The sequence below is a fragment of the Molothrus aeneus genome, chromosome Z, assembly GCF_037042795.1.
Source record: "Molothrus aeneus isolate 106 chromosome Z, BPBGC_Maene_1.0, whole genome shotgun sequence".
Taxonomy (NCBI): Eukaryota; Metazoa; Chordata; class Aves; order Passeriformes; family Icteridae; genus Molothrus; species Molothrus aeneus.
The window spans coordinates 29,405,201-29,431,383 of NC_089680.1; the positions used below are offsets into that span (position 1 = coordinate 29,405,201).

General features: G+C 36.7%; 1 protein-coding gene across 3 annotated transcripts; it reads left to right on the forward strand.

Moving 5' to 3' along the window:
* The first annotated feature begins 3,877 nt into the window (after window positions 1-3,877).
* On the forward strand, window positions 3,878-25,500 carry LOC136568662 (zinc-regulated GTPase metalloprotein activator 1A-like). 3 transcript variants are annotated; one of them, XR_010785271.1, is made up of 15 exons: window positions 3,878-4,005; window positions 5,092-5,178; window positions 6,048-6,144; window positions 7,391-7,482; window positions 8,559-8,618; window positions 9,672-9,709; window positions 13,191-13,237; window positions 13,994-14,080; window positions 14,864-14,908; window positions 17,401-17,457; window positions 20,145-20,196; window positions 22,106-22,174; window positions 22,276-22,341; window positions 24,204-24,314; window positions 24,982-25,500. XR_010785271.1 is itself a non-coding variant. In XM_066568780.1 (15 exons), the coding sequence occupies exons 1-15, from the start codon at window positions 3,894-3,896 to the stop codon at window positions 25,053-25,055; spliced, it is 1,113 nt and encodes a 370-aa protein (XP_066424877.1). In that variant the 5' UTR covers window positions 3,878-3,893; the 3' UTR covers window positions 25,056-25,500. The 3 variants fall into 3 exon arrangements, 2 of the variants coding, with proteins under 2 accessions (XP_066424877.1, XP_066424878.1); XM_066568780.1 differs by having other exon boundaries at window positions 24,185-24,314; XM_066568781.1 differs by lacking the exon at window positions 24,982-25,500 and having other exon boundaries at window positions 24,169-24,300.
* The last annotated feature ends 683 nt before the right edge of the window (window positions 25,501-26,183 follow it).

The window sequence follows — 26,183 nt, forward strand, 5'->3', positions numbered from 1 at the left end:
AAGAGGAAAACTGTGATGGCCTCAGTTTGCAACCTGCCAGGAACACACAATTCCTGTTAATATTTGCTCATATTACACCTTCGTACTGCATCAGAAGAGTGTAATGTAGCCAGTGCAGGCAGACACTCCTTCCTAAAGGAAGCTGACATGCCATCAAGTTCAGTGGTTTTTCTGTCACAGATCTCAACTGTATCCAGTAAAATCTAAGTAATTTAGTCAAAAGTGCTTTAAACAAAAAATGTTATATGAAATTTAGCAGACTAAACCTCAGAAAAATGAGTGTTATTTTCCATTATTTCTATTAATGTTTTAAATAAATTGACAATGAAATACTGAACTCCCTTAAAAATAAATTTAAAGTTACTCCTAGGTTTAAGATTGAGTTTTGTGTTGGTGAAGCAGAAGAAAGGGAACTTAGATCACTTTGTAGCCTTTTTTTTTTTTTTTTATGAAACCTTGGAGTCTAAAAGAAGAAAACCAGTCTATGTAAAAGCATATCCTCTTTTTCCACTTTTCTGTGCAAATTCTTCTGGAGGAATACAAATTCTACTAGCCAAATTCACATATGAGTTTCTCAAACAGAAATGTTTGCTCACTTTCACAGTGAACAAAACATTAGCAGAAACAACACTCACAAAATTTTCTCTTGCTGACATAATTTTCTTACATACAACAAGGCAACTTGCTCAATGAGGCTGATATTTAAATTCTGATTGTAAACCATACCTTTTTTCTAATGTTCCTAGTTTCACTAAGTTTCAGATTATAACAGCATATTGAGAACATAAGTCATAAAAAGTAGTAGTGTTAAAAAGCAGATGCTCTGGCTGAGGTAAGATTTTCTTTCTCTTAAATGACATGTGAGTAATCTGCATTCTTCAAAGAAAAATAAAGTCGTCTTGTAAGGAGAAACTGTCAATGCAAGTACAGATAAGAAAATAAAAGTAACTTAATATAGGAATAATTTAATAGGTAACAGACAAGAAAGAAGTAAATGTACCCTGGGGAATATGTAAATCATACTGACTAAACTTATGCATCTGCCTACCAACTTATATTTTGAGATCACAAAACTGAACCTAATATCCATTTCCTTATTGTTTTGCAGGTTAACTGGTATCATTGTATGAATTTGCAATTCCTTTTTCTGAGCTGCAGAACTATATTGTACTATACTAATTAGTAGTACCATGCAGGAACCTCACAGGGCTATTGTGCTTTAAGACTCTTATTCAACATAATACTGAAATACCAATGATTTTCTTCTCCTGCTGTTTTGCTCAGATCATGCTCCCCTTGCTACTGGATCAGGAATTTAAAAGTTGCAATGCTCTTCCTTATTTTCCTGTTACAGCCTTCTTCCCTAATTCTACGCTAAAGCCTTAATCATTAAAATCAGTCTATGGTCCATCATTAAAATGGCTTGGCTTGCATTGAGATCTTCAGCATTAGGAAAGGGAGTAAGTTATTTCAAGTACAGTCAACTAAAGTAATAATTAAACACAACTTCCTGGTACCCAGCAACACTTTACTGCTTTCTGATGTTGTATGTTTTGTCTACAAATATCTTAGAATAAAATGCTTCAACTGTGCCACCCAGATTTAAGTTTGCAATGCTCATTTGGCTGTCACCACACTAAAATATACAGGTTTTACATCTGTCTTTACAAAGTAGACTTCATTACATGGTTCAGCAGAAAAGAAAGAACAGCTAACACTTATAGCAAAATTCTAGTATTTGAATATAAACTTTAAAGAAACCAAAAGGAAACCCAGAAACCATAGTATTTGTTTTAGGTAATTTTGTTCAAAAGAAAAAAATAATAAGCAGTGTCATGTGAGCTGATGAAAAGCAGAACCACATAAGGAACCATGGTTTAATCACCTTTCTTTCCCCATACCAAATATCTCACTGACATGTAACTGAAATTTCAGTATTACAAATAGTCTCATTTTGAAAGACAACTTACATCCATGTTTTAGTATGTGCTGCAATGCAAAACTGCTAATTCTCAATGCCTTTTTGACCGTCTTCTCTTTTACACAATCTTGTAATTTTTTTTAATCAATGCTTTAATAACAAAATTTTATAAAGCTGTGCAGTCCCAGGACAGCAAAAACATCTACCACAAGGCAGGGTTCTACCAGATACAGCTTTGAAAGGCTGATCAGATTTTTCCTCTAAAACAGGATGCATCATACAAGGTAACATGAATTACTGAAACAAGAATGCAAAAAGATGCACTGTATAATGCATTGCTTTTAAAATTCTAGAAATCAACAGTGTGTATATGCTGTTGGAATTTATTGTTGGAATAAATATGGTTGTATCTCCAAGGACAAGCTGAATCAATGGATTAAATGAATTATTTTATCATTTCTTAGTCACTCTAATTTTAACAAGCATTTCACATGCTTGTTAGAATTAGAGTGACTAAAGGAGATGCCAACTATTTAGAGTAGAATATTATCAAATATTATGAGTATTAAATATTTTAACCTACACAAGTATAGGAAGAGTCAAAAATAAATAACAAGTACATTTATTACCAGTACCATACATGACACACAAGACGTACAAAGATGAAGCCCAGTATATTTTACCATAACAGTACTCCAACTAGTGCTACTGAACCTTATTTTGAGAGCAGAGAACCCCACCTGGGTTTTGGGCGTGTGAACGTATCAGCATGCATCAGGCCAATCTCTTCAGTGTGCCTCCCCAGTGCTGTTACATTTACACCTTCTGACATGGAGAAATGTCTTACCTATTTGCTAAACCTCTGGCCTACAAAAAGCTGGGGAGCACATGACGCTGTTAAAATTAACTGTAGTTGTGTCTTACACATGGTATGTGCCCCCTCACAGTCCCTAATGGAGAGCAGAGAAAGCCAACATTCATCTTGCTGATTATTTGATTATAGATAGATGACAGCACATGCACTCTGCACCGTGTTTGTTATTCACACTGGGGCTCCTTCAGCGCTCTGGTGTGTCCGAACCAGGCCGGGGGCTGACCTGCTGGGGAGCAGCTCTGCTGAGAAGGACCTGGCGGTCCTGGTGGACAACATGCTGTCCATGAGCCAGCAGTGTCCTTCTGACCACCAAGAATGGCAATGGTATCCTGGGGGGCATTAGGAAGAGCACTGCCAACAGGTCATGGGAGGTGATCCTGCCCCTGTACTCAGCCCTGCTGAGGCTGTACCTGCAGTGCTGGGTCCAGTTCTGGGCTCCTCGGGACACGAGAGACATGGAGCTCCTGGAGCTCCTGGGTCCAACGGAGAGCAAGAGAGGTGTGAGTAAAGGACAGCGTTTCTCTTACAAAGAAAGGCTGAGGGAGCTGGGCCTGTTCACACTCAAGAAGAAGAAACACCCCCTTGAGAAGAGAGGACCTCATCGGTGTCTAACAGCGTCTGAAAGAGGGTGTGAGACGGTGGAGCCAGGCTCCTCTCAGCAGCGCCAGGCTATAGGACAAGAGGCAACAGGCAGAAGTGGATAAAGTTCCACCTGAACGTGGGAAGAACTTTTACTGTGGAGGTGACTGAGCACTGGAACAGACTGCTCCGAGCGGATGCCGAGTCTCCCACACTGGAGATGTTAGAGAACCGCCTGACACACGCCTGTACCATGTACCCTGCGCTGTCCCTGCTGGAGCAAGGCGCCGCCGCAGACACACCACCGCGCCCCGGCGGACCAACATTCCCTTCACGGAGAGCGCCCCGCCCGGCTCCCCGAGCTGCGCCTGCGCAGAGCCCCGCGCGGGGGAGGTGCCCTTGGGGCCGAGGCGCGGCGGGGCGTGACGTCACTCCGGTGACCCCACCCGAGCGACGTCAGGAGTGTGACGGCAGGGGGCGCCGGAGGTGGGGGTGGCTGGGCCGGGGCCGTCCACGCTTATGGAGGACGAGGACTGCCCAGACCTGGTCCCGATCGGCGCCGGCGGCGCGGAGCTGGCCGATGCCGGCCCCGACAGGAAGATCCCCGTGACGATCATCACGGGGTATTTGGGTGAGGAGCGGGAGCGACGCTCGGCAGGGACTGCGTGCGGGCAGGGAAGGCCCGGGCGGGCCGGGTGAGCAGCGCGGAGCCAGGGCTGCCGGGCGGGCGGGGGCCTGCACCCCACGGGCCGGGTGAGCAGCGCGGGGCCCTCCGGCCGCTCCCGTGAGTTTGCAGGGCCACTCTGAGGAGAGGTGTAAGCACCTAAAGGGTTGCTGCTTCCACCACCCTGCTTTCAGAAGCCGCCTCGTGCAGGTCACGATTGACAAATGGCTCTTGGTCACTTAGCGTCAGAATAGTGCAACACATTTGGCTCAGTTAAATGCAGACTGTGTTGCAGTCTGAAAAATGTGAGGTTCGGCGTTTTTCCTGTGCCCCTCGACCAGCAGAGTTACTGTGTGATACACGCAGTTATGGACTGCAAGAATCTGGTTAAATTTAGGATCGCAGTCACTGTGCTGAAGATTGTAACTTTGTACTGCATCACACTGTTGCAAAAAAAAAATCCCTTAAGGACAAGTAAGGAAGGTTCCCTAGTTGTAGTGGTCACCTGCTTTGGGCTGGATGATCTCCAGAGATTCCTTCCAGCCTTGACAATTCTGTGATCTTGTGCATGGGATGAAACTGCTGCTAAAGCCCCTCAGAACACGTTTTGTAACACGTTTTATAACAATACCCCGTTTAAAGGCAGTTAGTAGCACATCGTGGTTACTCATGGCAGAACAGGTCAGAAAAGGCAGTAAAGAGGGAGAAGATTTAAGTCTGCCTTCTGTTAAAAGAAGCATAAAAGTTAGTGTCGTAGGAGAAATCTGCCCAGCTAGTAGGGAGCTTGTAAGTTTATCAAGTACTCACACTTAATGAGTGGGAAAAACTTATTTAAGGCTGCAGTTTAATGTCCTGATAGTTCTATGAGTTGAAATATATCTACAAATTAATTTCTACATCATTAGAACAGAATGTAGGACATAAGAATGAAAATTTCTATTTAGAAGAGAATTGCTTGAAGTGTGCATGTGCATGCATAACAGTATTTAGCTTTTATTTGAAATGTTACGTGTTTTTTTAAACATTTTAATAGAAATATGGTCTGTGTTCTAGGAGCTGGAAAAACAACTCTTCTAAATTACATACTGACAGAACAGCATAATAAAAGAATAGCAGTTATTCTGAATGAATTTGGAGAAGGTATGTAAACGTGCAGAAATCTTTCTTTTTGCCACAAAATGACAAGTACATAAAACTACTGGAAACCAAGACTGTTGTAACTTTAAATCCATTACTGAAATTATTAACCTTATATACCTCATAGTCTTCAGAAGGGCAGAAAGTCTTTTTGCTGGTTTTCATAAAATACTGACATGCATTAATCTATTTTGCACATAAATGTAGGCCCTCAGAATAAAGTAAATAAATACATCACCCTGTTGGAAGTGCTATACCACTATTTGTCTAACTCAGTTTCAAGCAAATGGAAATTGAAATAATATGTTGGTAGATGATATTTTTTAAAATTTCCTTTCCCCTCAGCTATTTGCAAATCGCAAATTATCATGGACCAAGAAAATGGGGAGATGTGTGCTTGGTGGCTGTGGTTCTTTGAACTCTTTGCTTTCAGAACTTTTAATTGCTCTAGCTGTAATTTCATATCTGTACCATAGTCAGAAGCTTACATTGTTTACAGTTTATACTGTGTTGGTGGGGGGCTCTCTGTTTGTTTTCATCAATAAAGATGTGTGTAGCTTTTCTGTTCACAGAGCCTAAAAGAAAATGTACACACAGAGCCTTTATTTGACAGGGAGGCACAGGCTGGTGTCCCTTTCTTTTAGCAAAGTTTGTGGCACTTAAGATGTACCATCATCCAATGGGGTTTGAACTTTGTGGAATGAGCTTTGTCTTGGCTTTTATATTTCTCATAAAATAGAAAATACAAATTTCTTGAGAACATATCAGAAACGTGGTCTCAGAAGAAAAGAATGTAATCCACATATCTCTCTCTTAAAGGCATTGTCATGCAAGATTGTAGATTAAAAATATAGCACCACTTGTATTTTCAGGAAGTGCCTTGGAGAAATCTCTGGCAATCAGTCAAGGGGGAGAACTCTATGAAGAATGGCTGGAGCTCAGAAATGGCTGCTTGTGCTGTTCAGTAAAGTGAGTACAAGTTCTGTGCAAGTTCTTCCAGTGGATATTGTGGGGAATTGAGGAAGGGAGAAAACATCCAGGATTTGATTCCTGAAACTGATGGTAGAATTGATTGAGACTTCTTTTGTTGGATGAAACAATTGGAATTTGGGAGGTAGAAATTTATTTCCTATTGCTGTCTTGCTGGATTTGGACTTGGTGTCTTTCAGAAGAGTAATCTAAATACCAGCTTATACAGCATGGGGATGTTGTAGAGTAGGGATCTATCCCTCTATTGTTAGTATAATGTGCTTTCATGTAGAGAGCTGAAGATTCAGGTAGGCTGGAACTAGGACTCAGGTTTCCCAATTTCCCCACAAAACGCTTAGTCTGCTTCTTTCTTTGTACATTGGTTACTACTTCAATATAGTATTCGTCAAAAAGGATGAATGGAAAACCTTCTGTGACCTAATGAAACTCAGTATCCAAATCTGTAAGCTGGTGGTCATGGTAAAAAGCGAGAGAGTATTTGTTCCCTTGACATGTTTTTTTTTACCCTGTTTGTTGCAATGCTGAATTGTTTGTGCTAAGTTTGTAAACAAGGGTCATGGCCTGTTTGCCCTAAAAATTTGGGAGAACTGGTCTTATGCCTTAAATAGTAATAGGTAGTAAGTGGAAAACAGAATCTTATTGGATTCTGTTGTTCTGGGGTGTAAGGAATGCTGTCTTAAGAGAAGCATAGAAGTTTTATATACATTGATTGTTTTATTATTTTTATATGCTGTTTTATATGCTGCTGTGTTTTATATACAATGATTTCTTTAAAAAATGCTATACATTTCTGCTTTAGACTGACTTCATCAGCTCTAATTTAAGTAAATGGCACGGTAATCTTGGTGTAGGTGAGGTAGAAAGACAGGGCAGCATGCTTCACTTCTACTTCACCCCTTATTTCTGTAATATCAGCTGCCAAACCAAATAGTTCCATATCTCCACAGCCCTACTGTCCTTTACAGGTTGTTCAGTGTTTGAAAACAAACCTGGTGGGTTAGGAAAATGCTATTTTTAGACTTAAATGAAGGAGAAAACTAAAATTTGCCTAATAATGTGCCAGCAGATAACTAAATTTTTGTTGCAGACTGTAAGTCTGCAAATGTCCTGTCTTAGAACTTTTGCTTTGATGATACTGACACTGTGTTCTGCATCAGAAGATACATTTAAATACATGCTTTAGCTTGTTTTCTCTGTTCTCAGGTTTAATTGTTTCTTCTTACAGGGACAATGGTGTGAAAGCAATTGAGAACCTGATGCAAAGGAGAGGAAAATTTGACTATATATTGTTAGAAACAACTGGTTTGGCAGATCCAGGTAGTTCACATTACAATTTTCATAACCATGATAATTATTCTGTTTTTATGAAGTGCTTATTTGCTCACCAGTTAGTTCACTTTGACAGTTGTAATATTAACGTGGTGAATTGTCAGGTGCCTATGCTTCAGTGGTGGTACAAACTCCAGTGAATTGATTCAAGGTGCAGATATGACTTTGTCTTTGGTTGAGTTCTGTTTGCTGACCTTAGTTTAAATTGAATCTAAAGCTTAGTAGAAATCCAGCTAAAATATATTTCCATTTAGAGAAGACACTGGGCTTAGCAAAGAGAAGCATACTCTAAAACTAGTAGTTTTCAATACGCTTTTGATGTTCTACATTCCTCCTTTTAAAGTCTAAATAATTAGCATCTGTTGTATTGTTACACTGGTTGTGATAGGCCTTATATCTTGTGAAGTTGTAAAATATACTGTGAAACAGACTAGTACATTCTTCTTAAAGAGCAATAAGAGATTTTACAAAATCCTTCTGTGCTCTTTAGTAGTATTTATTATTAAAAAAGGTGTTTAAACTTGATCTCATGTTAGGAATAGCTATCCAAAACAGTTTTCTCTAAACCATCCACATTAAAAATCTGTTGTAGATGGAGAGGGAAGGAAATTCTTATCAGAAATTCAATTGTTTTCCCATTAGGAGACTGGTGCTTTCCAGCTCAAAGCTAAATAGTTGTCGTTATAAAGTAATTTTCTTCAAAAGACAGGACATTGATTTCGCCTCTGTTACACACAAATTCTGTTTGAGTCAAATTGGAAAACTATTGAGCTTTTTGGAAAAAAATCAATAGATACCAGAAAACGATTTCATGTTGTGGTCCCTGCTATATCTTGCCTGAGTAAGCACTAGAACAGCTGACACGTATTTGGGTCTGATACAGAGTGGTGTTTGAAGGACTGCATCATATCACTTCAGGTGGACAGTTTTAGGTGTTGGAATGACTTTAGTCACTGATCTTATTGTTAGCACTGCAGATAGAGTTTTTCTGTGAAATACCTCAGTGTTGGTAGTTTACTGGAAACATCTCAATTTTGCAACTGTATATATACTACACTTCTTAGGAGCTGTGGCCTCCATGTTTTGGGTTGATTCTGAGCTGGGAAGTGACATCTATCTTGATGGTAAGTGCAAGCCTATTTTCCTGTGTATTGGCATTTCATATCTGGATTTAGAGTAATGTATGATTGGTGTTTTAAGGCAAGGTTTGAGAACATGTTTGAAATGTATGAACTTGGTTTTCACACTGGCAGATTTGATCACAGAGGTGTCCCTGCATATTCTGATGCTTGTTTATTTACTTGGGGAGGTGCTCAGTCTTGCAAAAGCCAGCAAAAGTTGTTTAATGCTTTTCTAAGGGATCAGATATGGACAGCTCTTGACAGTGATGTAAGGGGAAAATCTCATTAGCTAGAGGTTATAAAACCTCATTTAGGAGTAATATTACAGCATGCTTTTTTTCCCTCTTTCTTCCTTCTTCCCCTTCTACTGAAATGCAGTGTTTCCTAAAGACAATTTTTCTGAATTCATAAATTGTCAACACCTGGATGTTTCTGCCTTTTGTTTTCTGCTTTCTTCACCTATTGTACTCGTTGGCGCTAATATTTGCTGTGTTCTAATAAAAACCTGAGATTACTGAAAGATAAGTCATCACTATATGTAGTTAAAGAGCAATTTTTTTAATGTAGGAAAAAAATTTACTTTTTGGCTTAAAAAATGCCCTACTAACATTTTGGTCAGTCTGTAAAATACCCATCTAACCAAGGAAGGAAACACTGAGTTCAGTAAGAAGGAGCTTCTTGAGTTTCTGCCAGAGACTTTCAAATTCCTGGTCTTTTACCATCAGAATGGCTACATACATCAGTCAGTCCCTTAATTTGTTTCAGTATTCTGTAAAAGCATACCTCAGCCAATTTCCTCTTGTGGAAGATGAAGCATCTACTTTGTAAGAATTTATCTCACCTGGTTCTGTAGACATTTTACTACGACAGATAAGACAATGAATAAAAAAATACTTAGGTAACAAGTTTATTGTTCACATACTTTCAGTGCTTCCAGTTTATTATAACTAGTTGTAAATTTGCTGATATTGTTACCTTTGTACAGGAGGTTTTCAAGTTGTTAAACTGTCAGCTGCATTTAGCACATTTCTATTCCATTTTAATGTTTTCTTTTAGGTATTGTGTCTGTTGTTGATGCAAAGCATGGATTGCAGGTAAGTTACTAGATTTGTTATATCGTTTAAAACTGCAGCATTAGAACAGCTATTGCAGTAATGTTCATGTGGATTAATTAATTTTAACAATAGCTGTAATTCTTAGATTGAATGAGGACATATTTCATTATTACTATCTTTTGGATGGGCACAAGGAAGTACTGATATTTGCAGGAATTCACATTCTTACAGACACAGCAACAGGTGTGACAAGAGATGCCAGGTTGCTAAGTACTTGGTTTCTTATAGTTCTAACTCTTCACTCAGGAATGTTGCTTTTAATCCAAATAGGCATTTGGATTGCTGTAAAAACAATGGAGAAACTGGTCACTGGTCTGTGTTACTTGAAAGGAGAGGACTAAGAACAGATGTCTTATACCAGTGTGGTAACAAGTGAGTTAGGGCTCCGCCTGGGAAGGGTACTAATGTAATGGTAGCTGTGGCAGGGAGAAATGAAAGCACACATGTTCTGGTACCGCTTCACATTAACATGATATATGGAAGCAGACAAAAAGAGCAGGTATTAGAGTAATCTGTATATAAAGTATAATGTAAGAACAGACATATACAACAGTGAACTTAGGTCAGCAAAGATTGTGATTAATTCAAATAGTTCAGCTTTTTTTTTTTTTTTTTTTTTTTTTTGGTAATAGGTGGGTGTAAATATAACTATTTGCAACTTAATAACTTAGGAGGTTATTGCTTTGATTGGGTATTGATTTTGCAGGATTAAAAAAAAAGTGACCATATGAAAAAATGCCTTCATCATTTGAGAAATGCTGCTCACTTTTAAAATTTCAAAAGGCTTATTAAACCTTAACAAAATACAACAAAAGGACTGAATAAGGAGAAAGACCTTAAGGGGGAAAGGGGGACTATGGAGAGAACAGAGGATGTCCAAACAACAAATCACAATAAGGTAACTCTACATTAATAGAACTTCTCTTACATACACATAATATTCATCCTTTAATTGCAGGAGCCAGCCACTACATTACCCATCTATAATAGTCATATAGAAATTCTATGCTGTGAAAGTGTTTGTAGTATTTTTGCATTTACAATGGCTGCAAATGGCTCAGAGAACTGAAGAATAATGGTTTAAGAATAAGAGAGTAGTTCTTCCCGTAAGATTTTTTTTTGTTTGGATTACTTGGGTTTCTCCTTTCATTTGTGCTTATCTGATAGCTGATTTACCAAAAGGGTAAATTTGGTAAAAAAAAAACAAAAAAGGATATCAGATTAGATTTAACAAAAGGGTAAATCAGGTTAGCAGTCCTGTTTTCTCATTAATTTGTCTTGGACTGGAACAGAACAAATGGAACCTCATAGCAATTTGGAAAGTTAAGTTCATTGTTTTCTACAAGAACTTTTGTGGAGAAGTTGGTAGAAGACTGAGGGGAAGGGGATGATTTGCCCTTCCAAGCAGTCACCATCTTCTAAATCACCTCAACTATCACAAGAAATCATAGCATGTTTTAGGTCAACCCCTTTTCAGCTGGGTTCCCTCATATTAATTCAGATGTGTTTTATATTATATATTGCTTGCAAAAATGTTGTTCTGTTTATCTTTTTCTTCATGCAGTGCTGAAATGTTGTCTCAGATGAAATATAATTGTGTTGCACACAGCAGCATTAAATTATTAATGAAAACGAGTTTTAAAATGCTAGACTTTCAAGTAATATAACAGAAACAACACAAAAATGTTTTGAAACATTTAAATTTTCTATCTACTATTACCTTTGGCACCTCAGTGAAAACATACATAATCTGATCAGTAAACCTGTAAAACACTGACATCTACACAGAATAGTAGGAACTTCAGACTTTCTTAGTTGTGTACTAAGTAAACTTTGGTATAGAAGGACTTGCTAACTTGTTTAGTTCCTCTGATTGCAAAGCCTGACCTCAACAGCTGCTTATTATTAAAATAACTTTGAAAGCGTACAGGTAATGGCATTGAGATAATGTGCAGCAATTTAAGTATGTCACGCTTCAAAGAACCAACCCATCACAAGAAAAGCTGACAAACATCCCCTGTGACCAACCATACCACCACCCCCATGCTAATTGATACCATGGGTTATCAATCTAACAGGTTTGTCACACAGCAATCTGAAATACTAATTTCTTTAATTGAGGGTGAACAGTTGGACAGCTTGAAGTTGCAGTCCTCAACTTCCAGGACCTGACATCTGCACTACTGACATTTGATCTTTTCAGGGCAACAAACCTAAACAGTAATTGTATAGAATCAATACACAGAGGATTACAAAGAAGAGGTTAGAGGAGAGGTTCCTGAGAGTCATCTTGTTGTTATTCTCTGCTTAGGTTGTGCACAATCAGGAAATAGTTTTGTTTGTTTTTACATGATAGACTCACAGTATGCAATAACTTATTTTTGCTTTTCTACAAGTAAAATGCTGTTAGATGCCTGGTAATTACAATAAAGAAAAAAAGTTTTCAAGGTTTTTAAAAAGCTGTATATTTCCCATGACAAATTGATTCCACTTTTAATTTGTTGTTTCTCTAACTGGAAACTGAGATTTTAAAGTAATATTCCTGGTAGATTTAGAGCTGATGAAGGAGTGCACAGGACTCTCTTAGAGATGTAAGCATAAGTGGCAAGTTCTTATTAATACTACAGCACCAGTTTGAAGTTTTTCTGTCTCCAGATGTCTGTGACATTTCTATCCTAGAGATTGCTACCTCCATGGCAGAGTGGGCAGAAAATAACTTGTAGCTAGACCTTTGCTGCTTCAGTGTAGTCTGTTGCTGTGACTAAGTTAAGTAAGCCTTTGTCTTGCTAAATGTTATGCTGCTGCTTGAGATGCAGGTATTTTCTTCCCTTTCACTAATTCTTCTTCAAAGACACTAGCTTGGGCAGACAAGTGGAGATGATACTGAAACTCCTGTAGCTTCCGACTTTGGACAGACATGCCAAAGAGGAGTGGTTTATCCATACAAACCTGAAAAAAGTTACCAGTTTTTACTATCAAAGTAGAGTTTGTCTTTGAGTCTTCAGAGGAAAAGAATGTGAAGTTACATATAAGAAAGCTGTATTGCAAGCCTAGCCTATGTTTTGTTAGTTAGTTGAGTTCACACTCCTTTGTAAAATAACTGAGCCTTAATTTTCTTCCAGATATATTTTTTCATTTTTACTGTGTGTTACGGTAACTTTTTTACTTCATTGTAAAGCTGAAAAGTAATTAAATATTTTAAGGTTTTCCAACCCTTTAGCATTCTAATAATAAAATAAATTAGAAGAGTTTGCTTTTAGCTAATTATAAATCCATGTAATGATGAATATATAAATGTACTTTTTCACTATCATTTAACAGAAAGATTCTGGATACCATCTTCCTCAATGCTTTGTCAAAAAACAGACCTCAACTGAATTGGATTTGGCTTTCTTTAATTGCAAATCAATTTAAATTTAATTTGAATATGTTTAATCCAATTCTTTTAATTTTTGTTTAGCACTTGACAGAGGAGAAACCAGAAGGCCTTATTAATGAAGCATCTCGGTATGGATGTAGAAATTAATTTTATATATCAAGTTGGGAATTGCACTGTATAAAAGTTCATTGGAAATGGGTTCTTTAAAATAGGGCTTTTTGCTTCTGCTTTGCTTAAACTGAGGTAGATTGGTGTAATGAGGTAAAATGTGGAAAAGTAACATCATGGTTCATTTGATCTTTCTGCCAAGAATGGACTGTTCTATTTTAATAGTGATGGGATTTTATTTAAGAATGAGAAGCACCCTTGTTGGGGGAATTAAAAGTTTCATGTTAGGATCTATCATGCTTGAAGCAGAACTGGAGATAGAAGAATACTTTTTAATAAATGTGGAGCCACAATAATTAAGGGTTATTGTAACAATTGAAGTCTTCATAAAGCAAAGAAACTTGAAGTATTGCATTACAAGGATCACATAAGGATATAATCTCACTGGCAAATAGGGATTTGTAAAGTTGTTAAATCACTAAGCACTTTGGATTAAATGACATAAAAAATCCAAACAAACAAACAAAACAACCCTGAAATAAAAGAATCTAGCAAGCCTTGATTTGATCTGTTAGGGCACAGAAGAACATATTGAGAAGTCAATAGTACTGTAATCATTCTCCATCATGTTCTAGTTTGATCAATGCTTGCCCTTCTGTACTAACAATGTTCATACTACCTTTTGGGGCCATGGGGGAGATAATGTTTCTGCCTTACAGATAAAGTACTTGTTTGTTAGTGATGTCTTTTCCTCTCTTTTTTTTCTTAATACATAGGCAGGTTGCATTAGCTGATCTTATAATCATCAATAAAACAGATTTGGTTTCAGAAGAAGAATTGAATAAAGTCAGAACATCTGTGAGGTATGAAACTTTTGGCATAACTGTAACACTACTTCCTCAAAAATTAATTTAAACACAGTTACTTCTTTACTGCTGTTAAAATAGAAATTAGATCTCATTATTAGATGGACAAAATTGATAAGCTTACAAGAGAAAAGAGACTGCCTCTTGAAAGATACTTTAGTACTTCTATGTACTTACACAATCTTAGCATTTTGTCTATCTTGATAAGATTTGATGTTGTTTAGTACGGACAGACCTTTTTCTTAAGTGTTTATGTTTTTACATTTCTGAGCAGCTGATGCCATTTTTTGAGAATTAGGAGAAGTGGAAAAAAATCTGCTGGTAAATATGAGTTCACTGGCAAATGGAAAGATATATGGAGAAAGTCCCAAACAATTGTCATGGAAGCAGATGAACCAATGGTCTGAATCAAATTAATGATCAAAGACATTACTCTTTTCTATCAATACCATGATAAGCCAAATGAAACATTAACATTTAAAATACTTATCAACTGTATTAATTTTTTGAAATATGAAAATAAAAGTGCTTAGACTGAGCAGAGAATAGCTTTGGATAGGAAAATGCTGTTCTCACTGGTGGTATCTTGTTGTCAGAACTTGTGAAGTTCACCAGCTATAGTGGAAACCAAATATCTCAACCCATATCTGATAGTTATTTAACAAGCTGATAATGGAGTTGGGATGCTATTTCACATGATGCTGTCCATGGTTAACATATTCAAACAATATATCACAGTTATATTTTCATCTAACTAATGATTCTTCTGTTTTATTTTAGGTCAATAAATGGACTTGTTAAAATTCTAGAGACACAAAGATCAAGGTATTAAATGGCCACTATTACTAGGTACTAGATCCTGCTTCTTTTGTGTCAGTTTAAATCAGTTCTATTAAATCAGTTTTGTTAAAGGAAAAGTATTGAATTAGAAATAATTAATCCAATGTTTATTTTATGAATAAGCATCTAAAAATTTTTTTTTGAGGAAGTAAAAATGTATTTCTAATTTATATTTTTCTTCATTGGTGTTCATATCACAGAATACCAGAATGAGTGAGGTTGGAAGAGAGCACAGTGGGTCATCTTGTCCAACCCTCTTGCCAAGCAGGGTCATCCCAGAGCACATGGCACAGGATTGTGTCCAGATGGTTTTTGAATACCCCCCATGAAGGAGACCCCACAGCCTCTCTGGGCAATCTCTTCCAATCACCCACACAGTAAAGTACTTGCTCATGTTCAAGTGGAACTTACTGTGTGTCAGTTTCTGCCTGTTCCCTCTTGTCCTGTTGTCTGGCAGCACTGAGAGCCTGGTCCACCCTCTCTTCAGCTACTTCTATACACTGAGAAAGTCCCCTCTCAGTCATCTTTTTGAGTCTGAACAGGCACAGCTCCCTCAGCCTTTCCTCATCAGTGAAGTGCTTCAGTCCTTTAAACATCTTTGTTGCCTTCCCCTGGACTCCCTCCAGGAGCTCTGTGTCTTCCTGTGCTGAGGAGCCCAGAAATGGGCACAGAACTCCAGGTACAGGCTTACTAGAGCTGACTGGAGGGGCAGGATTACCTTTCACGAACTGCTGGTAGTGCTCTTCCTAAGGCACCTCAGGACACCTTTGGCCTTCTTGGCCACAAAGATACACAGTCAAGCAGCCTTGTGACTGAAGAGCAGTTTGTACAGCCAGGTTGGTTTTGAGCTAATAATTGGGTATGTGCACTACAGTGTTTTCCTTCAATTGTGTCACCCTAAATTTTATTCTCATTGCTGCTGCAAATAAGTTGTTACTACAAAATGACTTTGAAAGCAGTGGAAGGAAGTTACAAGAATAACAAAAAAAAAAAAAACATTGCACTGTTTTTTGCTATTTTTAATTGAAATTCTGACTCAGATTTCTTCTTTAGTAAGGACTTAAATGGATTCTGTATTCCCAGGAGCATTAGGAGAGTAGTATATCTTCCAGACTGCTAGGACTGATTTGTGCACTTTTACATCAATTATTGTGGTCAGTGTTTGTAAAATAGAGGTTTTTGATTTAAGCAAATTTAAAGGGAAGGTAATAGTCATAATAAAGTATACTTGGCTTTTTAAAGTGGTTGTCAAATGTAGTTGGAAATTGTAGAGAAAAATACTTGCTGTTGTTGGGTGATCATATAGGACCAATTTTGAAGAAGATACTGAACTACATTATTTGTGTTTTAAATGTCCATTAGGGGGACATCCAACATCTGATCTCTTTGCATATTTTATGGTGTCTGATGCCAGCTAGCACTAAGTTTTGGATATGAGATAAAGTGGGCCTCAGATTCAGTCCTCAATGACAACTCTTTGTTACTTGTTAATATTCTTCTGCAAATGACACATACAGTCTCTTCCATTATTAAACATTCCAAATGTGAAATCAGCACAAAATTAATTTATTGGCATGGTATGAGGACATACCCTTCTTAAGAGGGGTTTGTCCCTCAAAAGCCCACATTTAAAAGGGAGGATTACTATGTGATTTTTTGGAACACTGCTGAGAACAACTGACACTGAGCTGATCATGAATTTTACACAGGAATTGTTTGTGTATTCCATTATAAGTCTTTCATCTTAGAAACTGCTTGGTACAACTACTGTTGAATGTAAAAGTTTAATGATTCTGGTTGTATTCCAGAGCTTGGGCTTTTTACTTGTCGTGTTCTTTTTATTTAGCCCCATGTCATCAACTGTATCTGAAAAGCTGTCAGTTGCTATTAGCAGTGAAATCTGTAGTCTGTATTGCTTTGTGAAGAAAAGTTTCTTATGCAAGTTTATAGGTAGCCATTCTTGTAAGCAGATATGATTGGTACTGCCTATTCTGAATTGCATTTTTTATTTGTCTGTTTCAAATTGTAGAGTTCAAATTCCTAGTAGTAGTGCTTCCCTCATAAAGTTGTTTCAGTTTTGTTTGCTAACAGTGTGTCAGTATAAGCTACATGTATTCTGGGGGTTTGTGTCTGTATTGAGAGGCTCAAGGTTCCTTTTCCCTTTCAGGGAAAATATTTTTTTATTCAGACATAATGAATAAGAGATTTTATCATACTTTTGGAAATACCTTGTATTTTACTGTATAACAGTAAAATTTTAAAAGTTTTGTTTCTGTGCTTACATGTTATTGTGTAACTAAACACAGAATTTTCTTGTAGAAGACAGTACCAACCACTGATATCCAAAAATAAGGCTAAGTATTAATGGCATTAGTCTTATAGACAAGAAAAGAAATATATGCTTCAGTAAACACCTTTAAAACATGACATTTAAATACATAAAAAATACAAAGCTTTCTTTTTTCCCCTCTCTTTAGAGTTGATCTCTCTAATGTCTTGGACCTGCATGCTTTTGACAGTTTATCTGGAGTAAGGTATGGTAATTTTCTTCTCTTCTATTAGAAAAAAATACCTGTGTATGAAACATACACACTGAAATCCTGGCTCAAATTTGCATCAGAGTTTCTCTTAGAATTTCTAGTTTAGTCCATCCTGTCTAGACCAGGACAGTCACATTTTAAAAATTACTGCTTTATAAGTGGTAATATTAGATAGAATTTCTTTCTTCTTCAAATGCCTGCAAAAACCTTTTTGACCTTATAAAGTTAAATGAGCCAGAGTTTGTGTGGTTGGTTGGGTTTTTCCCCAAAATGCAGGTTTTGGTTTAGTATCAGAGTAGATTTGTACACTTCTCTGGTTCTTTTAAAGTATTTCAAAATTTTTTCTCCTTTGTATTGTGATGAAATGGAGGCATCTGTAGATTTCACACAAAAGAATGAGGGACTGAGGTTCCACAGCAAACAAAGGTTCTACAAATTCTGCTAACTATGTTTGTCATTCCTGGGGTTTTTAAATGCTGAATGCATGATTCAGCATCCTGGATGGGTGCAGGAGTAAAATGGGAAGGAAGGGGGAAAGGTCTTTTTGTTCATTGTGAGCAGAAAGACCTGAAGAACAGCAAAGGGAGTGAGGAGTACCGGAGCAATCATAAAGTAAAGGAGGGAAAAGGAGGGTAATATCAGCTTCATTCTTCTGTAGGAAGAAATTGCAGGACATGCAAATTAGTAACATCTATTAGATAACATGTGCTTGTGAGATTTCCCTCTGAACTGGTACAGTACTATCAAAATGATAGGTTTTGTCTTGTTTTGCTGGCACTGGCTTTGTCTAATCAGTGAAATACTGTAGTATTTGTTTCAAGATTTCTACCAATGTCAGCATCAGCGAAATACCAAACTAGGCATCCAAAACAAAGTTAAGGGAGGAAGGAGACCGGTATATCCTTTAGAGGCAATAGATAACTATTAGTTTGTAAGCCAGATCATAAATCCATGTTCCAAGTTCTTATAATGGATCAGCTAACTGAATTGACTCATCCTGGAGCCACACAGCAGAGATAAAGCAGTAAAAAGATGTGAACCAGAAAAAGACTGTTCCTGTTAACAGCAGTTCACAGTTAGATCTGATTACTTGTAATATTAGGATGTGTTCTGTGAAGTTTACTAGTTTCCTGCGCTCCACAGATCTGAGAAAGTTCTTAAGGAACTGACAAAAAAAATCTTTATTGCTTTCCTCAATCTAGTGTTCTCTCTTATCCCACTCAGTTACTTTGAGCTTCTCAATATTTGGTATTAAAACAGAGGAAGCACTTTAAAACATTTGTCAGCATTTAAAGACAAATTCTAAATTACCAAGAAGATTGTAGACTACTTAAATAAAGTTCAGTTTATTTTCTTTATGTTTGAACTCAGCACAGCAAAATTGCTTACCCTGTTTCTAGTTCCTAGACACAGAAATTCTTACATAAAATATTAGTGGTGGTTTCAGTGCCATCACCTGAGTAGAAAAACTTTGCATCCAACATCACTTGAACACAAATACACACCAGTACATAAATAATGTTTTTCTTTTAATGGCACACTGCAGGAAGGATTTCTGTCAGCAGACAGATACGTCATCTGTTTGGTGTGACTGTGTGATAGAGCCTTGTAGTCTGGATATACCCTGAAGTCATGGGAAGCACATCATGAATTCTGGATTCTGTGAAGGGGAGTATGAGAGTAAGACAGCAAAGCAAAGGAAGTAGGAGAAGTAGGAATGTGAAATATTACTTCTGTAGCAGATAATACCTTTTTTCCCCACCATAAAGGCTTCTTAAAATTTTGCAGTCATCAAATTAGGAGGAGGGATTTTAATGGGCAATTTTCTCTAAAGTGGCAGAGGGCATCATAGTAACTTGTGCTACAGTATTTCTTCTCTGTGTTATTCACAACATAGAGAGAAAACAGAAACAGTACAGAAGATGGTATTTGAAGAAATTTTGTGCTATCTTGATTAATTGAGACAGATGTGCATGTGAAATCTAAAGTTGCAATACAATTTTCACATGAAAAGATGCAGTAAGACCCTAAATATTAGTTTACAAAAGAGGTTCTCAAGTAGAGCTTGAACTTAGGATCTTATTGAGTAGAGAGTATCTGTTTTAAGTTAGCAGGCACACTGCATAGTACAAGTGAGCTGTACAGCTGAGAAGTGGAGGCTGGTATACAGTATTTCAATAAGTGTTACAGATTTTGTTCTCTCCAGCAACAACTTTGTACATTCTTTTCTTCTTGATTTTCAAATAATTGTAAAGTTTTTTTAAAAAATGAACATCTATTAACTTGGTAAATTCTAGCAGTTTTTTTCTTGCTTGTTCTAATGATGTAGTTTGCCTTTTTTGCAGAAAGGAGTATCAAGGGTCTTGTGTTCATTGAAGTATAAATGTTTTTAATGCTGAAGATACTGCAAATCAGCACTATAATTCTCTTTATGTTTTAAAAAGCATAATTTTCTAACACAAACAACTATCAAACAAATATAGTTAAACATTTCTATTTTGAGATTCAAAATTAATTAACTGTTGAATTAATTATTTCAGTGTACTATATATTATTCTGAATATATAGTCTATCTCTGATATTTCAGCTTTGCTCTGCAATACTGGAATTTTTAAAATTTTGAAATAATGGCACTTTGACAATCCTACTCAAATGCAACATTTAACTTCACTTATTTTCAGTTTGCAGAAAAAGCTTGAGCATGTAAAGACAACACATGCACATCTAGATAAGGTAATTACCAAAAATACTGCTTTGATGTTTTTGCAACAACAGGGCTGTTCAATATTGCATGCTAATTTTGTTACTGTTTCAGAAGGTTTCAGTTAGGGAGTAATGTGTTCTAAGGTATTTGGAAGATGACCTAGATTACACAAAAAGAATGTGCTTTATTGTAGATAGATTCTAAATGACTATATTAAGTCTCACTTTTAAAAATAGCTTATAGGCTTTCAGACAGTCATACCATTTGTTGATTCACATGGAGAGTATTAGTGAACCAAATAGAACCACTTTTTTTTTAGGTATTTGCAGAAACAAGTCCTAAATTTGTAGCCAGTCTGTCCTATAGGTTTTCTATCCAAAACAAAATCTCTCTAGTTGAATTGTGGGTCACAGTCCTCCTTGGGGTGTCCATAGGTGGGTGGAGTTCACCCATAGGCCACGAGTCCCCTAAGAAAATGCAAAAAAGTAAAAACTTCTATTTTTTAGAATAGATTTTAGGTGTTTTAGGTTTTTTTTTTTAGGTGTTTTGGAAAAGTGAGCTTTCTGCAGAAGGTCTCTATAATTAAATTGAATTTTCGGGTTAAAATATGATGCATACAATGCCTGTATTTTTATTTTTAAACTGCATAATTTAACTGTGAAGTTGCTAGTCTTGGAAACAGGAAAAGGCAATAATAAATTATTTTGGAACTACAGATTAAATGCAAAATCAGTTCATGCTTGATTATAATTACAATGAAAATACTGATTGTTTTTGCTTAATCAAAATTCTTAAATATGCTCAGTTATAGAATCTTAATAGATCCCTAAAGTAGATGGAAATGTTAAGTAGAATCCTTCTTGAATGTTATGAGTTATAGTATCCTTGTGTGTATTATTAAGGAGATTATTGTTAGTTTTGTAGTGTGTAGCCATTCGACAGAACTAATTGTTAGTATCTGTGTTTAGTTTAACACCCACATATTTAAGATGATTGTTGAGACATTTGAGGCATAATGAGGGCAGAACACTTCTCACAGTAGGCTGCAAGTCCTTGTTGTAAGACAAAGTGTGCTTATTATCTTCATGTTGAAGGTCAGCAGAAACAAACTGCGCTGTGCTTGGAGCACAGTGAACTTTGGTCTGACGTGTTTTGAAGCTGCTCAGAGTGTTAGCTCTTGATTGTTTAGATAAGTTTACTTGGTCATTAGACAAACATTTGCTGCTTGTTGCTTTAATTTCTTTTTTCCTTAAGTTTAGACTAGTCATCAGAAGGTAGTCGTTGGAAAGCATTACAGGAAGTAATTCTCTCTCTGTTCTTCCAAACCATTGAGCAGTTATAGTGACAAAAATAAGACATTATTTAGCCTTTAAATAAATTTTTAATTTTAAACTATATGTTTTATTTTTATATTTTCTTTTGGTAATTGATCCTGAGCAGTTAGCTGGCAGTTACTTTAGCACAGAACTTAACTTCATACATCTTGATTTTCTGACTCTATTCCTACACAGTCTGTTTATAAACAGCTTTTTTTATAAGGCAAGTACAGATTGTCTTTTATGAAAATTATGTTGATTATTTTTTGTCTGATAGTATTGTCATCAAGATCAGTAAGCCAAAAAAATAGCATTGTTAACCATATTTGAAAGCTTGATCATAATAGTCTCTACAGCAAAGAATTACATGGCAGCAGCTAATGGCACTAAACTGTTCAAGGCATTGTATCTGCCCTATAGGTGCACACCCAAACAGAAACAAAAAGTAGAGCTTAATTTAGAAAATTAGAGCAGAACAGAAATAGAGGTTTGGGTTTTTTTTTAATTTGATGTTGTCATATACTTGCCTTTTTATGAGGCCAAGTTATAAAGAACACTTTTTGAAATTACTGTTACGGGATTTTTATTCAGTGTGGTAATAAGCGCATCTTGCCTTTTGCAGGCTATAATTACAGTAACATTTGAAGTTTCAGGAAATATAAAAGAAGAAAACTTAAATCTCTTTATTCAGGTAAGTAATACATCACTGTCAACTCAAAAAATCATTGTAGCTTTTTATAGAAACTCATCCCATGCCACTTCGTTTATGGAAATAACTTTTTCTTTTCATAGAATCTTCTGTGGGAGAAGAATGTGAAAGATAAGACTGGATGCACCATGGATGTCATAAGACTGAAGGTTAGTCAGAAATTATCAGTTTCTTTGTTTTGTGTTTTTTGTCTGTACACCTAAAAAACTGCATTGTGCTGTCAGTTATGGACCTATCAAAGCTGCTGCTGATCACTGTAGCAGAGCAGATGATATGGAGAGTATCAAGTTGTCATTCCATGAATGACTCAGAAAGAGAGAGCTGGCAGAGGAGCAAACATTGATCTTACTTGTTTTAAATGGGGAGGGCAGATGTACAGTCCCCAAACATCAGTGGCAGGGTTAAAAATCAAGCCATAGTTAAATCACTTTTAATTTTCTACCTCCATTGCTTTGAGAGATACTATTCATCTCGATATCTAGGGTTGGGATACTGTAGATTGGATCCTATAGATTGCTAGGTGTACTTAAAATTGTTGCCATAATATGCAGAAATTCAGTTTGGCGTAACATAGGAATGCTATAGTAGTTGTGGTCTACAATTAACAAGTTTTTACAGTATTGTCAGGCTGTTGTTTTGAAGATACAGCTCATAAGTATTCATCTTCATGGGCACTTATATGTTCTTCACTTGCTTGGTTTGGAGAAGAGTAGAGGTGACAATTCAGGATCTACTTTCATTTACCTTATACCAAGCAGCCAAGTAAATAATGAAAAAATAAGAATCCAGTCAGTCATTTGTCAGGCTGTAAGAAATATAAGAAAGTAAAGCCCTGGCTTGTTTCCTGAGAACCCTTGACCATCATAGATAGAAACATAATTATTCTAGTTTTATAGGAAGGAAAGTTGTTTTCTTGCTTTCTCAGCAACAAAATTAGAGTATCCTGGTCTTCTCCTTCCTGACAAATAGAAGAGAGTAGCCACTGATGTATCTGAAGCTGCCTGAAAAGCAGTAATGCCATGCACAAGCTTGTTTTTGGTGTATTGAGCACTGGAATCAAATTAATCCTTTATGAGATGTGAAGCCTGTGTAAGATGTGTGCTCTCCCTCAGTTACAGACAAATACACCAAAGCAAATGAACCTCAGGCAACTAATTACAGAACAGGTTCCAAAGTTTGTTGCTTTTATATTTATATTATATCTGCAGTCATAGCCCTTTTGGCAGTAATAGTCATGGAATTCCAGCTAATAGGTCAAATGGAGGCCTATTTTATGAAATATTTTAAACTTTCTTTAGGGAAGTGTCCTGGTTTAGGGCAAATTCTGGGAGGAACTTCCAAGATGTACAAGACATGTTTTACAGAATGTGTTCCACTAAAATATTTTAGAACATTGTGCTATGAAGTGATGAAAACTGTTTAATAGAGCTTTTGATATGTGAGTTAATGGACTCATGCTGACTGTTATCTTTTCTAATTCTGTTGCTAGTTGTTCTACTTCACAGATGTTTATTCTTTCCCCAATATTCAAAGATGCTGTTTCAGGAAAGTAAATATACTGAGCATAAGAGCTTAATTGGACTAATCTGAAATCAGACATTTTTGTTCATTTTACATCATTTTGTTGGCAGGCAGGCTTTCATGGACTCCCATGTCAAACACCATATATGCATTCAAAGAGGCATAGTAGATGATGACATTTAATTTTTGCTTGGGCAGGCTAGGTACTGACAAATGATGAACAGAATGAGGAACAGAAGGCAAAGTATGGTAAAATGTAATTCTTAGCCTTTAACAAAATAAGGAGATGTGAAAATGGATGTTATGAGTAGATGTGTTGATTGATAATATATGTTTATTTTGACTAAGAAGTTCACAGGTGCCAGAAGTACTACTCCCTGCTTGAACTAGATTGAAAGTTTTGTTTCCCCTCTTACATATTTTATTTTTAAAGTTTTGTTTATATACCCTAACAGTTATTTTTCTGATAAGGGACTGGTATCTATTCAAGGCAAATCTCATCAAGTGATAGTCCAAGGTGTCCATGAGCTCTATGACCTAGAAGAGACTTCAGTACCCTGGAAAGAAGATGAAAAGAGAACAAACAGGCTGGTCCTAATTGGTAAGAGGAAATTATGCATCTCCTTCTTTGAGTTTAAAAAGCTGTTTTCTCATAGACAGTCTCACAGACTGGGCCAGGGAAAAGCAATCAGGCTAAACTGGCCAGAATTAGTGCAGTAAGTTTGTTCAACTTAACCCTCTTTTTAAGGCTTATCCATCAAAACCTCCTGAAGTTCAAAATTCCAGCTGAGAGGAGTCTACACTATCCCTATTAGTGCCACCAAAATCAAACCAAATCAAACCAAATCAATAAAATACTAAGCTTTCATAAATTATGTTGGCATATTTAATCTTGTTTCTAAAATCTGTAATTATAAATTGGGTGATGGGAATAGTTTGAATGCTTGATCAAATATTAGTAACTGTAAGGAAGGTTATTATAGCTTTGAAATGTTTAAAATCAGTTTTGTTTCTAAAAATCTTGCAGTGCTGAGGTTCTGTGCTTCTATTTTCTGTGTATTTGTTTGCTGTGCAAAGTGTTTTATTACCAAAAATAACCTATTTTTTCCCTTTCCCTTATTTGTGCTTGAAGTCTGTTGTTGCCTTAATTTTAATACTGCTATTGTCACTGATTGATATAATAAACACTTCCTTAGGATAGAAGAAGCTACTTGTATGTGTTTTAATGCACTGTAAAATACAGTTAGATATTTTATTTCTCTTTACAGGCAGGAACCTGAATAAGGAGATCATCAAAGAAGTATTCATAGCCACTGTGAGAGAAGAACGAGGAAACAGTTGACATAAAACTATAAAAAAGATTAAATGTCTGTTTTAATCCTGCAAGGATTTTATGGCAGAAAAGACTGAATGGCATGGACTATAGTAGTTTCTATATCCTCTTGGAGTTTATACAACAGTTGAACCCTGAAGTCTTCCTAAGAATTCCAGCTGACCTACTGCTTTAAGATTAGCTCTTATGGTCTAGAATCAAACACAATTCTCCTATTTTGGATTCGGCTGAAGCTGTGTCAGCAACATCATGTAACTGTGCAGAAATGGAGACAGGCTGTTATGTTCTATGTGAAGCATTACTGTAGGGATATGGGAAACATGTTTGAAGCCTAGTGCTTTCTCTTCCTAACTCTCTTCCACTGGGAATGAAGCAATAGTGATTGTTGCCAGTGATATAATCACAGTACAAAATGTTTAGTGTTTACTAGTAAACTGTCTTCCATCTCTTTCCACTTGCTTTGTGATTTTTGAGTGTATGCACCCATCCCAGGTACTGTTCTACCTGTAAACCTGTTGTGTAATGAAACTAAAAATACACAGGTAGCAGAGGCACAAGATCACATGGAGTAAATGCTGTCTACACAAAAGCTGTGCATGCAGTGTTTGGTCACATAGTCAGCAGTTTGAAAGAGGTAGCTGAACTCTTCAATCTTATAGGCCATCACCCTGCCAGTTCAGGTTCTGGGGAGCTGGGGACTGCACCTTTCCACTATATTCAGGCTGCTCTGCATGATTTCTAATGGGGTTCTGTGACACTACTTTGAAAACCTAGTCTGAAGCTTTTATCTCTCTGCTAATCACAATTTAGAGTTGAACTTCTTGCCCTGTACATTCTCCAGTACTCTTTGTTCACCTCTTAGCTTTAGAGGGATATTTTGACTACAGCTGTGTGAAAGCAAAATAAGTCAATGCAGGAAGATAATGTAGAATTAAAAATGTTTGCAAACGAAATTCTAGGACATACAGTTCTGAAGGATGGACTTTTGGCTATAGTGCTTGCTGTGGGTGCTAGGTTATGTGTCTGAATAAGCAGAAACTTGTCTCACACCTAACATTAAAAAGAAAAGAAAGAAGACCATTCCCTCAGTCTCTCCTTCAGGCAGTATCAGCAGTCTTAAATTTTTTTCACTTTGCT

Bases quoted from the DNA above. Each gene is read 5' to 3' on its own strand.
- LOC136568662 (XM_066568780.1), top strand. From the start codon at position 3,894: ATGGAGGACGAGGACTGCCCAGACCTGGTCCCGATCGGCGCCGGCGGC. The intron at 20,197-22,105 runs GTAATTACCAAA...TGCCTTTTGCAG, and splicing joins CACATGCACATCTAGATAAG to GCTATAATTACAGTAACATT. The intron at 22,342-24,184 runs GTTAGTCAGAAA...TTTTCTGATAAG, and splicing joins TGGATGTCATAAGACTGAAG to GGACTGGTATCTATTCAAGG.